Source organism: Papaver somniferum, unplaced genomic scaffold, assembly GCF_003573695.1.
Source record: "Papaver somniferum cultivar HN1 unplaced genomic scaffold, ASM357369v1 unplaced-scaffold_3, whole genome shotgun sequence".
NCBI lineage: Eukaryota > Viridiplantae > Streptophyta > Magnoliopsida > Ranunculales > Papaveraceae > Papaver > Papaver somniferum.
In genome coordinates, this window is record NW_020641039.1 from 1,814,248 (window position 1) to 1,828,208 (window position 13,961).

General features: G+C 37.5%; 2 protein-coding genes across 3 annotated transcripts; both read right to left on the minus strand.

Moving 5' to 3' along the window:
• Window positions 1-2,351: 2,351 nt before the first annotated feature.
• LOC113341575 (GDSL esterase/lipase At4g16230-like) lies at window positions 2,352-3,925 on the minus strand. The gene is made up of 5 exons (XM_026586399.1): window positions 3,658-3,925; window positions 3,436-3,566; window positions 3,099-3,344; window positions 2,728-3,007; window positions 2,352-2,625 (listed from the first exon to the last, which is right to left on the minus strand). Exons 1-5 carry the CDS (start codon window positions 3,923-3,925, stop codon window positions 2,399-2,401), a joined length of 1,152 nt encoding a protein of 383 aa, XP_026442184.1. The 3' UTR covers window positions 2,352-2,398.
• Window positions 3,926-5,440: 1,515 nt separating this feature from the next.
• On the minus strand, window positions 5,441-7,325 carry LOC113341546. Of its 2 annotated transcripts, XR_003355985.1 has the most exons (4): window positions 7,176-7,325; window positions 7,003-7,074; window positions 6,583-6,932; window positions 5,441-6,482 (listed from the first exon to the last, which is right to left on the minus strand). XR_003355985.1 is itself a non-coding variant. In XM_026586377.1 (3 exons), exons 1-3 carry the CDS (start codon window positions 7,239-7,241, stop codon window positions 6,657-6,659), a joined length of 414 nt encoding a protein of 137 aa, XP_026442162.1. In that variant the 5' UTR covers window positions 7,242-7,325; the 3' UTR covers window positions 5,441-6,656. The 2 variants fall into 2 exon arrangements, 1 of the variants encoding a protein (XP_026442162.1); XM_026586377.1 differs by having other exon boundaries at window positions 5,441-6,932.
• Between the last annotated feature and the right edge of the window lie 6,636 nt (window positions 7,326-13,961).

The window sequence follows — 13,961 nt, forward strand, 5'->3', positions numbered from 1 at the left end:
AGCAATCTTACAATGTAAGAATAAATGATCCTGAGATTCTACACGAATTCCACACAGAACACAAGAATTATGGAGATCCATACCTTTGTGTTGCAAGATATCAATTGTATTCATTTTACCGTGAATCAAACACCACATTAACATATTAATTTTTGGTGGTATTGCCGTCTTCCAAATGAACGAATAAGGAAAGTGATTAACTCCATCTTCTGCCACTAATTTAGCATATAGTGATTTCACAGTAAAAACTCCCGTGTGGTTAAGTTTCCATCTGCGAGTATCCGTCAGATCATCTTGAGTAGGTGGATTGTCCCCTATAATGGTAAGTAGTGTAGCAAATTCCACCACCTCTGTATTTGAAAGAACACGCCTAAAATCAAACTTCCAACCACCTTCTAAAGATATCATTGCAGCAACTATTATATGTTTATCCCGGAAAAGCTTATAAAGATTAGGATGTGCTTTTGCTAATGACAAATCTTCACACCAAATGTCATTCCAAAAAGAAATTAAACTACCTGAATGTAAGTATAAGGTAGAATTGGCACTCACAAGATTAGCAGTTTCCGCAATGGCTCGCCAACAAGAGATACCATATGTTGTAGCAATTATACCGGGATTCCAATTAGAAAACTCTGAGCCATATTTCTCCTCTATTATCTTGTACCATAGCTTGCTCTTTTCGACACCAAACCTCCAACACCATTTTGCAAGCAAAGATAAATTCATTAATCTCAGTTTACACACACCTAGGCCGCCTTTTTCTTTAGTAGTGCAGACTAAATTCTAGTTAACCAAATGAGAAGTCTTTACTCCATCTTTATATTCCCATAAGAAATTGCGCATCTTCTTTTCGAGGATTTTAATAACAGAAATTGGTGCTTTGAACAACGAAAAATAATATGTTAGAAGAGATGACAAGATGCATTTGATAAGAACGAGCTTACCTCCCTTTGATAAAGAAATACGTCTCCAGACGGATAATATGACGTCGAATTTCTCTATAATTGGGTCCCAAATTCTCTTCGAACTGGACTTAGCACCTAACGGCATTCCCAAATACTGGAAAGGTAAACAGTCTATTGCACAACCGAATTCCTCAACCCACAAGGCTAAGTTTTGGACTTCTCCAACAGAAATAAGCCTTGTCTTGGCAGTGTTTACCTTTAAACCTGCAATGTACTCAAAACACTGTAAAGCTGAAAACAAATTATGTAATTGCTCCTTGTTATTTTCAACAAGAAAATCGTATCATCTGCATAATGAAGGTGATTCACTATGGTACTTGTAGGTGTGACTGAGAAACCGCTGAAAAGACCCTGATTCGCAACTCTATCTATATATCTGGAAAAACCCTCCATCGCAATGTTGAACAAAAAAGGAGAAACAGGGCATCCTGTCGAACTCCCCTTGTACTTGTGAAGTAACCAAAAGAAAATCCATTAATTAAAACTGAAAATGATGAAGTAGCATAACAGAACCTCAACCAGTTGCGCCATTTTGAGGTAAACCCCATTTGAATAAGCACAGATTCAAGATAATTCCAATTTATTCTATCAAACGCCTTCTCCAGATCAATTTTGCATAAAATTCCAGCATTTCCAGACCTTAGTCTAGAATCTACCAACTCGTTGGCTATTAGGGTACCATCGATAATTTATCTGCCTTCGATATACGCTCATTGCACCGGCCAAGCATACCATTCTCCTGGAACTCACAAATGAACAAAAAAAAAGATGAAGCGCTTGGGTTTGGCAATAAAGATTTCTCAGTTCCAACTCGTTAATTTCTCCGAAGTAGTCCAAACATATCATCAGGATCACATCGGTCCCTTGTGTACGTGGTTCTTACCCATTTCCTACCAGTTAGTGCAACAACATGTCCATATCCAAAGTTTCACAAATTTGATTCTGATATTTTGTGAAGATAATAGTGACTTTTGTTCTATCACTGCTGTTAATATATAGGCAGTGGTATATATGGATCATGGTTGTAAATTAGTGATACAAAATGAACAAAATTAGAAATATAGAAGCGTCAGGGAAGAGAGGGGGGACAAAAAAAAAGGATAAAATTAATGGTCAATTGATAACTTTAACCACAGAGGCGACAGTTGAGTCTAGGCCGAACGCTTTGGTGATACACTTGGTGAAGATAGTTCGCACTAGAAAGTATAGCTATCAGTTGAAATGAAGTACTTGGCAAAACAAAAAGAAAACACCGCAAAAACAGAAGATCGTATAAATTATTTAGAAAAAAAATCATCCGTGTTCAATCAAACATGAAAATAAAACTCATTGTTTGGCTTGAGAAGCCACAGAAAAAATTGAACCCAGAACATCTCCGCAACAAGCTACTTGCCATCTAGAGTACTGCAATTAGTGAACCAATGCATGGCTCACGTGTAGTAGACTTGTTGAATACTATATGGGTATACATATTTAGAATTGCGCTCGAGCAACTTCTTTGCAAAAACGGAGTAAGTAGCATCAGTTGGATGAGCCTCATCCCAAAACACATACTTGGATCGGTCTTCACAAACCTTTCCTATTGGATTGCACGGTAACAAACCTCGTAATGGACCGGGAAGTGTTTGGCAACATGAATCTTTATAATTCTCAAAGCCTAGTTAAAAACATCAGAAAGACAGATTGATTAAATAATCATCATACTTAAGTGGTTACCCCCATAATTAACCTCGAATTAACGTTATTAGCAACCACGTACCGTAAGATTGATAGTTGTCGATAACATGGGTAAAAAGGCCGTAGATATCTACATTTAGGAATTTGGATTCAACAAATTTTGAGTTCAACTCCATGACCAGGCTATTCAATTTCTTGTTGAAGTACATCACTGCATCATTCATTTCATTAATGCACGAATCACTTTTCGTATGCCATTCTGTTTTATTCAAAATTCCATTTATACGTCTTTCTAATGGGATGCAACCAACAGGTCCAACGTTGGCCACAGCAATCTTTCTTGCACCCATTTCATGCAGTCTCTACATACAGTGCCCATGAAAATGAAAAACAAATTAATCTCTAGATATACATGCGCATAAAGTATTAAATGTAACAAACGAATCATCTTACTGTTAGTTGGAGTCTGAATCTTAAGATCAATATATCAACAAACATTGTCGGGGTCAGCAACTTCTGCTCCGGTATTGAGAGAAATGGAATGAAATAGTTGTCAATGAAATCATTAGAACCCATTACCACGATGAAAAGAGCTTTCGCAAGAAATTCATTCGCATCATGGTCACCGAACATAGAGATTATATAGTTCCTTGTATTTGCGAAGTTATCGAGCTGTGCATCCATGTTGATTCGATTTCCCTATATAGACAAAAATGCTGCTCATTAATTATTTGATTAGTATCTAAAATTAGGAAGACAACGTATGCATTGTTGATGCATTAATACTTACTAAGATAGCGCCAGTTTCATTAAGAATTCCACCACCACCAGACGCATAATTAACTCCGCGAAGAACGACATCTCCAACTGTTGTTGGATCCATGTAAGGAGGAATATAGTCTTCCAAACCAAACGTTTCTCCTGCAAATTTAATCAAATTTGAAGTTAAATCAAAACCTGAAAAATGTTTAGCAAAAAAAATTGTTTCCCAACTTGTCAGTTAGTCGCATACCTATTATGTCAATGACTGTTCTTCCATTGGAATAACGTCCAGTAGAAATTTTTCCTCGTGGGAAATCAATTCCGTAAGGATGGAAATTGTTTTTAGTAATGGTAAAATGAATGTAGTTATTGTTACCAACATCAACCAATGAATCCCCTAGAATATATAACGCCGGACGCTGAAAACCACTGTCATTCCCTTGGGGTGTCGTCGAACTAGTACTAGTACCGCAACTCAGGGCAAACACAAGGAGAAGTATCATAAGAAGGTAATTCATAGGAAGAGAGTTAAGAAAGTTTTAGTGAAAAGGAGGAGATATAATACTATAAGAACATGATACTCTGGAGCTTTTACTTATGGAGTACTTCCATGGTACTATCCAAATGCAGTTGAGCATAAATTACATCTGGACAAACTTAATTAGATGATTAATAACATGTGAGAGTGGGATAATTCAGACAACTTGAATTATCAATTACGCAATAATACTATTAAACCCAAGCATTGATTCTGTATATAAATAGGAGCACAACCAACATATTTATTAACACCAACCACTTACATAAAACGAGTGGCTATTAGTCATGACCTTTTTGATCTGATATTGTTCACTTTGTGAAAAACGACGGGTGATCCATTATAACTTGTACAATTTTTAACTTCATGAAGTAAAGTACTGGCCGATAGCTATTTCACATTTAAATTCCGTATGTTCATTGTGATCTACTCGTCAGTCATAAAACGCAACGCATTCACTGCTATTAGAGCAAGCCAGCAAGGGTTCATCCCTTGTAAAATGGAGTAGTTAGTGGGTGAAATAGTGCTTCTCCCTTTTAATACCGATGAATGGCTGAAGTTCCATCCGGATATTAGGAAAAAAACTTTTAAGGCAGACAGTACGTCTTCCAAATCAGTACAGCGCACTGCCTGCTATGTAGTGTTCACCATCAACCTGTACGCATCAAATGAAGTAGAATTTGAAGTATTTTGGGCAAAATGGAGTAGTCTCTATTCCCATAGTGGAACATTTTAGGCCAGTTAAGATTAACCAATTCACATTGGTGTGGACTACTCCCTGTAGGATTTGCTCAAAGTAGTTACAATACTAAAACAAAGAGTCGTTTTTTCTTTGTTATTTTGTGAATTGCTGAACCATTTTAGTGTACTACCTTGTTTGTTTGCAACTGACTCAGCATCTGGGTCTGAGTGAATCCAAGACTCGCATCGAGTCAGCAGTCAGACCGTTTGTTTTCTATTTTGAGCTAGATCAGACTCGACTTTTGACTCAGACATAACCCCTGATTTAGACGTGTTTGAGTCGGGTAACAAAATGTTCTTGACTCATGGGACCAAACCACTGACTCACATATTTTTGAGTCAGATCTGACTGAAAACAAACATATTGAGTCATATCTAGATGAGTCAGGTGATTTCACTCAGATTCAGATGATTCAGATCCAGACGACTCAGATAAGTCAGGAGTAAACAAACATAGTGTTAACTTCGGGACGGAGCACCAGTTCGATTAGACAAATATTGGGTATATGGATTTGAATCATTTGAGTCGAAAGTAACATGAGTTTTCTTCACATTTGAGTCGAAAGTAACATGAGTTTTCTTCACATTTGAGTCGAAAGTAACATGAGTTTTCTTCACATTTGAGTCGAAACTAACCTGAGTTTTCTTCAAGTTGAGGGTTTATGCCCACTTCCCTTGCCTTGTGGGTTTGGTTAGATTCCCCTCTTAATTATACAAAACGGAGTTTAGTTTTTTTTTCTTTTGTGATCTTTAGTGCATTCAAATTATTTATTTACCATTTGCAAACTATAATATGACATTTCATTAAGTGTTTATATGCACTATTTACAAATTGATAATCATGGACTAGCCATATATATATATATAGTTAGTCACCGCAGAGCTGAACTCCATCTTGAACGGTGTCTTCTTCTCCGGCATAGGCAGCAAGATTAAGATACTTATCTTGTTCAGCTTTCTCCCTCCACCGTGCCCTACAAATCACGCAAGTAGCTCCCCTCCCACGACTTCTCTTCCAAGTTATCAAACATTCCTTGTGCAACACATTTCTACACGTCCCACATTCTACAACTTTGTCTTCTTTATTCATCTCGTCTAAACATATGGGACAGGTGGCGTCATTTCCCAACTCGATTCGGGGCGGAGGGATTGCATTCGACCTTGAGAATAGATGGTGGAATCTCTCACGCGCGCGTGCACCGGCTATGGATTGAAGCGATGTGGGTGTGTTGAGTAGACGTGTAAGTTGACATGTCCTAAGGGTCTTTCTCCGAAGACATTGGTCGTCAAGAGAGACTCCAAGAACACGCAGAAACACAAAGAGAATGTGTTTGCATGGAACAGCGCGGTCTGGGCAATTGCAAGATGGTGCCGTGGATAAAGTGACTGTATACACATTGCTGGTTGCACCTAAAATGAAGAAATTATTTTCGGAACGATGGAGCAGACGGAGACGATGGTGGTAAGCTCGAACTATTCGATCCGCCACCGGTTGTGTCGGCTTAAACCTATGATGCAGCCGGTTCTGATGGTGTGGTGGTGAATTGGAGGCAACTGATTCTTCCATTTGAGATATGAAATTCTAGGTTAAGGTTGTGATATGAAGAAGTGTGATTGAGAACCGATTTAAGGTTTATGTAAGGGAATTATATGCTTTGTGTAGTTAAGAGGAACAAGTGAAGAATGGATGAAAGAAGAGGGAAATGTTTTTGTGGGATTGGAATGCCTTGACGTCTTAGACATGTTTTAGGTTGCCCTAGCTTGTAGTCTCTGGTGAGTTTTCTGAGGTTAATTTCCTGCCAAGTTTTAACCGAAAATTTTACTGCCATGTAAATGTGAAAGGTTAAAAATTACCCTCAGAACTAAAAAAAAACTCATAACCATTAATAACTTTACCATTCTACTACGGAATCATTTACATAATTGCATTTACATCAAGCAAACTAACCACGAGCATTAAGCCATTAATATTAGAAAGGAGCTGAGACTGGCTCCCTAATCCTATATTTACTGTTGGGAGATTTACGGATGCTTATAGGTTTCACATTACACGCGCAGTTTGGATCACAGCCCATCTGCAGGTTATCCAATTTTACGTTCACTGATGCTACAACTATACTTTTACCGCCACTACTGGTTTTACTGGTACCACTATTCTCTTTGTACCAGTTGGCAATTGAATCTTGCTGTTCTTCTTCTTCGTCGTCCAATATCATCTCTTTTACGGAGAACATTGGTCTCAAACCCTGTATATCAACAAACAAACATGATACAGGTGTTTCAGAATAACTGAAATGCGAGAATAACTAAATATACCTCAGTGAGAAGTTTTGAAGCTAATTCATTAGACCCCGATCCGGAATTCAGAACAATGTCTACGGCTGCTTCCTGAAATCAATGATGCAAGAATTTCTCCACCAATTAGCTAGGCTCCATCTGGTAATATGAAAACTTAGATACAAAAAGACTAATGAAAAAAATTAGTTTACCCTCGCAACATTGAGTTCAAGTTCATTCAAAGTCCTGGGCTCCAACTCAATTGAACACCGCGCCATTATCTATCGATCGATCGCCTTGCAGCTGTAATGAGGATGCCTATAAATAAACAAGTTATCGAGATTATAGACTGATATGTCCTATAAAAACATAATCCTTTTATAGCCATAATGTTATGGTTGTTGTTGCTTCATTTTGTCACGGATTCTATATAGATCAGTATTGACTGTTCAAAACCTGGAAAGGATGCATGTCGACATTAGTGGAAATGGATGGGGGCAGATGAAAAATATAAGGGGTTGTAAATTTTAATGGCTAGCAAGTAATCTAGATTGTTCTTTCATCAGTTAATGCCCGTGCTGTGTATTACTATTCTTGTTCCGATGATCATCAACTTGTCACGAGATTTATAAAGGGGTGCAACCTATTTTAGACCAAATATAGGTGATGAACTCAAATTGATGACGTTGATATTATGCGTGATCACTAACATCACATGCACATTTCAAATAAAACTTATGGGAAACTGATATGTGGTCGACGCCAAGGTCACATGATGAAAACGTACAATTGCTGCATATGAGACGCATCACTGGCGTGCATTTGATACGCTGGACGGAGTCGAAGTGGGGATCTGACCAGTGACAGGCGGCACAGGCCTATGTGGGGCATGAACCAGGCTCTAGCCAAGATTAGCCCTCTAGCCCACTAATTAGTTAAGGGAAACTTAGGCGCAGACCCAAAAATAATAATATTTTTATTGACAGGCCCACAATTAATTTTAGGTACCGTAACATCCATAATTATTTTCGTGACATCCATAATTATATGAAATTATTAAAAATATCTGCATGACGGATTATGCATTCGCATGACGGGTTATGCCTTAGGGGTATAATTGGCAACGCAACTTGGATATAACATATCTAAAAATCCGCGCCTTAGAATTTTACAAATTTTATATCGTTGGAAATCTTTTTAAGAGAGCTCCGCAACGAGTACAAACAACAATATCAAATTTTTGTTTTTCACGAAAAAATCGGAGGTGATCATCATTTTAGGCAAAATTTTCGAAAACTTGATACATAACCATTATGCAACCACCAAAAAAGATGCATCACACATTCTGCAGACACATAACGAATTATGCAACCATTTCCTCGACTGCATAACAAATTATGCATCTGCATAACAAAGTTACGCATCTATAACAAGTTATGTAGTTATTGTTTTGGTTGATTTTAGTGCGTACATAAGAAATTGATGCATAATGCATTATGCAGTCATATTTTCGAATGCATAACCCAGACATATTTTCGAATGCATAACAAGTTATGCATCAATTTTCTCGATGCATAAAAGATTATGCAACAATTTTCTCGATGCATAATGCATTATGCAGCCATATTTTCGAATGCATAACAGGTTATGCATCAATTTTCACGACTGCATAACATGTTATGCAGATACTATAATTGGTGCATGACAAGTTATGTAGTCTTTGTTTTTGTTGGTTTCGATAGTCACAAAAAACCACGTATTGAAAAAACAAAACATACATTTCAGCAAGATGACTAGGATGCGAAGAATGGACAAAATACTTTGCAGCAGGCACTAGCGCATATCAACGGAAATGGCAAAGAAAAATATACATATTGAGAGTTACCTATAAGAATAAAAGTTTTAAATGTCAATGCTACGTACCTTATTGCTTTTGCAAGTGCCATATGGATTTCCTATGAAAAATAAACAACTTAAATGTCACTACCAAGGAGTAGTTTACATGAATTTCCTATAAAAATTAACCTATGTGAATCCAATATGTTGAATCCAACAATGTAAAGAAACGCTCATGTCACTGAACAGCAAATTAAACAGCAATCCAAGTGAAATATGATTTTACATTGTTCTGTACATTCATCATGGCATGGAAAAAGAGACACTTGTGAAATTTTCACCCACATGTCTTAGATTTGATGGTACCTTAACAAGTACGACTATGTATCATTTTTTTGCTTATTTAGTTCATGGTGTCAATACAATTTACACAAACCATGAGCTCCATCTCTACTGCCAACTCCAATTCATATTAATGCTTCAATGCTTTATACACAGCCACCTCAACCAATTTACATTCACTGACTTAAGCCAAAATACCCGTCTTTACATCCACAACAACCCACCATCCAAGACAGCTTCATCTTCGAATCCTTTCATTCATCACTTCGCAACCCATCAGTTCAACTGTTGTTGCTATTGTAAAATCACCAGTCAGTCAAGACCATTTCTAGAAAGAACCCATTGTAAATACAAGAGAGAAATTGCCACCGTCGCCTGTAATTACTCTACTAGACCACTTGGCTGCTGCAACAGTCAGTAATGCCCTCAATACTTCCACCAAAACCATCTCGCAATACTGCCATCTTTCTTCCATTCAACATGCATCCAACTGCCAACAGTTTAAGAAAATGATTTCATCTTCTTTCAAGCAATTCTGCGAGCAACTGAAGTGCAATTTTTTGTGCGTCCCACGGTTGTCTTCAGCTGGATCCGATCTCCTTCTCTTTTGTACAAACCACTCGATCCAACACCAGCAATTGCCGTCTCAATGGATGAAATCCATTACCACTATCACCATTTATACTTTATGTCCATCCAAATCCAGGTCACAACATCAAATTCTCTTCATCTTCTCAGAAGTATTGCAATGCCAAACACAGACAACCAAATTCCATTCGACCACAACACCCAATTCAGGCCAAGAAATTTCTCCAATTTTGCTCGCTGAAAATTGCTCAATCGAACACCAAGAATTCACGGTACAAATCAATTGAATCTACATCCATCCTCCTGCGAGTGCCATCTTATGTTCGTTTCTAAATTTGCTACAACCACATCATTAACCAGATCGAACCATAGACAAAGAGAAAGAAACTTACAATCACACGATGTTATCTCCTCTCTGAGACAAAAAGAAGAATTGAGAGTATTTAAGCTTATCGATATGAAGAAATAAAAATGAAATACAAAATTTCTGAAATTATGGGTTTCGGAGAAATTTTATCCCCAAAAATGGGTGTGCCCATGAAGTTTTTCGTCCGTGGGTTTCACGGCGGAAAAAAATCTTAAAAACGGGTCTGACAGTAGTTTTCATATTAGTTAATGGGAAAATTAAGCGCATGCCAAAAAAAATAATATTCTCATTGTCAGGCCCACAATTAATTTTAGGTATCGTGACACCCATAATTATTTCCGTGACACCCATAATTATATGAAATTATTAAAAATATCTACATGACGGATTATGCATCCGCATGACGGGTTATGCCTTAGGGATATAATTGGCAACGCATCCTGGATATAACATATCTAAAAATCCGCGCCTTAGAATTTTACAAATTTTATATCGTTGGAAATCTTTTTAAAAGAGCTACGCAACGAGTACAAATAACAATATCAAATTTTTGTTTTTCACGAAAAAATCGGAGGTGATCATCATTTTAGGCAAAATTTTCGAAAACTTGATACATAACCATTATGCAACCACCAAAAAGATGCATAACACATTTTGCAGACGCATAACGAATTATGCAACCATTTTCTCGACTGCATAACAAATTATGCATATATAACAAGTTATGTAGCCATTGTTTTGGTTGATTTTAGGGCGTACATAAAAAATTGATGCATTATGCAGCCATATTTTCGAATGCATAACAGGTTATGCATCAATTTTCTCGATGCATAAAAGATTGTGCAACAATTTTATCGATGCATAATGCATTATGCAGCCATATTTTCGAATGCATAACACGTTATGCATCCATTTGCACGACTGCATAACATGTTATGCAGATATTATTATAGGTGCATGACAAGTCATGCAGTCTTTTTTCATTGCTAGTTCCGATACTAACAAATAAGTTGATGCATAACGTGTTATGGAATCATTTTCTGGACTGCATAACAAGTTATACAAGAATTTTTGTAGATGCATAACAAATTATGCGGACATTTTCTCGACTGAATAATAGATTATTCAACGATACCGAGACTGGTAAAGGACATGATCGAGATACATTTGAAAAATATGGAAAAAGGCATTACACACTGTCTTACGCAAACACCGTCATTCCTTATGCAAAACACCAATTTAGCATTGAGATCATGTACATCCTATTTGTTTACAAGCATAAATTGCAATCTGCTTAAGTGAGAAATGACATCTGTGACTTTTCATGAACAAAAAGACCATAACCTCATCGAGAACATTTTGTAATGCCAAATGCCATATATAGGAAATCAATAATGCATATCAATAACCTTATTCTCCAAATTCATTAGCTTCAGTGAGAATATGGAGTAGCCATTCAGCAACCCGGTAAGGTGTCCAACACTCATTTGTGAAACCCCTGGATCTCTCAATAATCCTAACTGTAACCCGGTAATGTAAAAAGGTTTGCAAAATGTAGGCGAGAAGGCGAAGGCAGAACAAAAACAACTATTAGTTGGTTATGAACTTTCAAGGAAAATCATAAGAACTTTGGGGTAATTAGTTTTAAATGAGTTTTAAAGAACTAATTAATAAGGCATATTTCAGATGTTTCTGGAATACGCCTTAGGACCCAATACAAAGTGTGAAAAAAACTTTCAGATTATTTTCGGTTTTAATTTTCTTGTAAAAATTTTTAGCATTTGTACCCTAATATGTTACACTAAAAATGGTGATCTAATATGCTCCTCTTAGAGCGACTGCAATGGTACGACTAAACTCAAAGATCAAAGACCAAAAAAAAAAGACTAAATATGAGTTTAATCTGTACTGTGACGTTATGGGAAGACGACCAAATTTGGTCGCGCGTAAAATTAATCACCGCACGAAAACGGGCGTAAATTTGGTGTACGCTTGAATGGGGCGTAAAATTGGTTTACGCCCGAAATTTGAATGGGGCGGATGGTTTGGTGTCCGCCTGACGAAATGTGAACGGACGGATGATTGGGTGTCCGCCTGATGAATTTCATTTTGAATGGGGCGGATGGTTTGGTGCCCGCCTGATGAGTAAGTGAACGGGCGGATGGTTGGGTGTCCGTCCAGCAACAAGCGTACTTTAAATTTACGCCCGACTATATTAGGATTTGGGATTTGGTCGCGACCATATTTGGTCTGGAATTTGATCTTTGGTCCAAATTTGATCTTTACTCCGTCCCACTGTGTTACGATCTCATCCCATAAATTTAGTTATACTCGCCGACTGTGGATGCTCTTACTAGCTAAGTATGGATAAATGGGCCTTATAAGCGCTATACATGAAAGCCCGAGCGCACACATCCAGAAACGGTGAGAAAGTATAACAGACCGGAAAAGTCAGGGAGGTGCCCCGTCAGCAGTGGAAAGGGCCACATCGGCTTGCCACATCAGTAGTGATGGCGTCGCCTAACATACCACGTCAGCAATGTGGTGCCACGTCAGTAGCTAACCTAGCAGCATATTCGTATATTCCTTAACGGACGAAGCATATTCTGTTTTTGTACAAATGGCATCAGCATATTCTATTACAGCATCGGCATATACCGTTACAGTTGAAACACCGTCAGTATATTCCGCTAACTCAGGGTATATTCCATTACCGTCACGATGCCGTCAGTATATTTTGTTTCCATGTTAACGTTGTTGCCTAGGAGTGTAAATTCTGCCCGGCAGCCTAAGGCCCAGTATTGTCCGTCCTGTCCCATGACAGATCATGGGTGCCCGTGATCCATTACGGGCTGGCCCGACCTAGACCATTTAAATAAGAGGGCGGGCACAGGTCACAATTTAAATTTTCTTGCCCGGCCCAATATCCTCCCTAGTAGCCCGTCAATGTTACCCGCCCTATTAGCACGTCAATGTTATCCATTTATCTAGCTTAAATAACTATTTTCATTTTTTTTTATCCTAGAATATACTTGGTACAGATATTTAATACAGTCAACCCTCATAGTTCTCGTATGTATTTCGTAACTTTTACTTCACAGGAATCTAAATTTGCTAACTTTTTAGAGAAAATATCGAGCAAAATCTAAGGTAGGAAAAATTATAAGAAGCTTGGTTTATCTTGTTCCCAACTCAATCTCGTATTTGATTATTAATTTAAAGTAAAATTTGTGTATTATCACAATTACTTTATTTTTATTTTTAATAATATATATGTATGTAATATATTCAAGGTCTTCCCGGCCCTACCCGCCCGAGCCCAAATTACATAACAGGCTTGGGCAGGCCATGGGTACTAACTGTAGATAAATAACCTAACCCGGCCGACCCTTTTAATTTCATGGATAAGAGATGTTCTGGCCCGCCCTGTACCGTCTCATTTAATAATGTAGGAATTACCAATAGGTATCATTATAGTGTTCTTAGTTAGTGGCAGGTCCACCCATTAAAGCCCAGTAATCAGAGGTCCATAATTAAAAGAAAACATGAAAATGGACCAAATTTTTTTAGCCCAGGTCCTGCACACGTGCGAGATCAGGTATACGTAATATGAAAATACCACAAATAACCTTTCCTATTTAATATGTTAAAAGCATGAGAAATATTTTTCACATTTCATATTCATTTTCTTCTTCTCTTTCCTCTCACCATTGTTGTAGATGAAGATGAAGATTTGTTTTTGTTCTTTCTCGTTTCTACCGAATCAGATGATGAAGATTTTCCATTGTAATGTTTCTATTAAGGTTTTGGCGATCTAATCATTGTTGTGCTTGATTATGTTTTCGATCTCCATGGTTGATTTGTC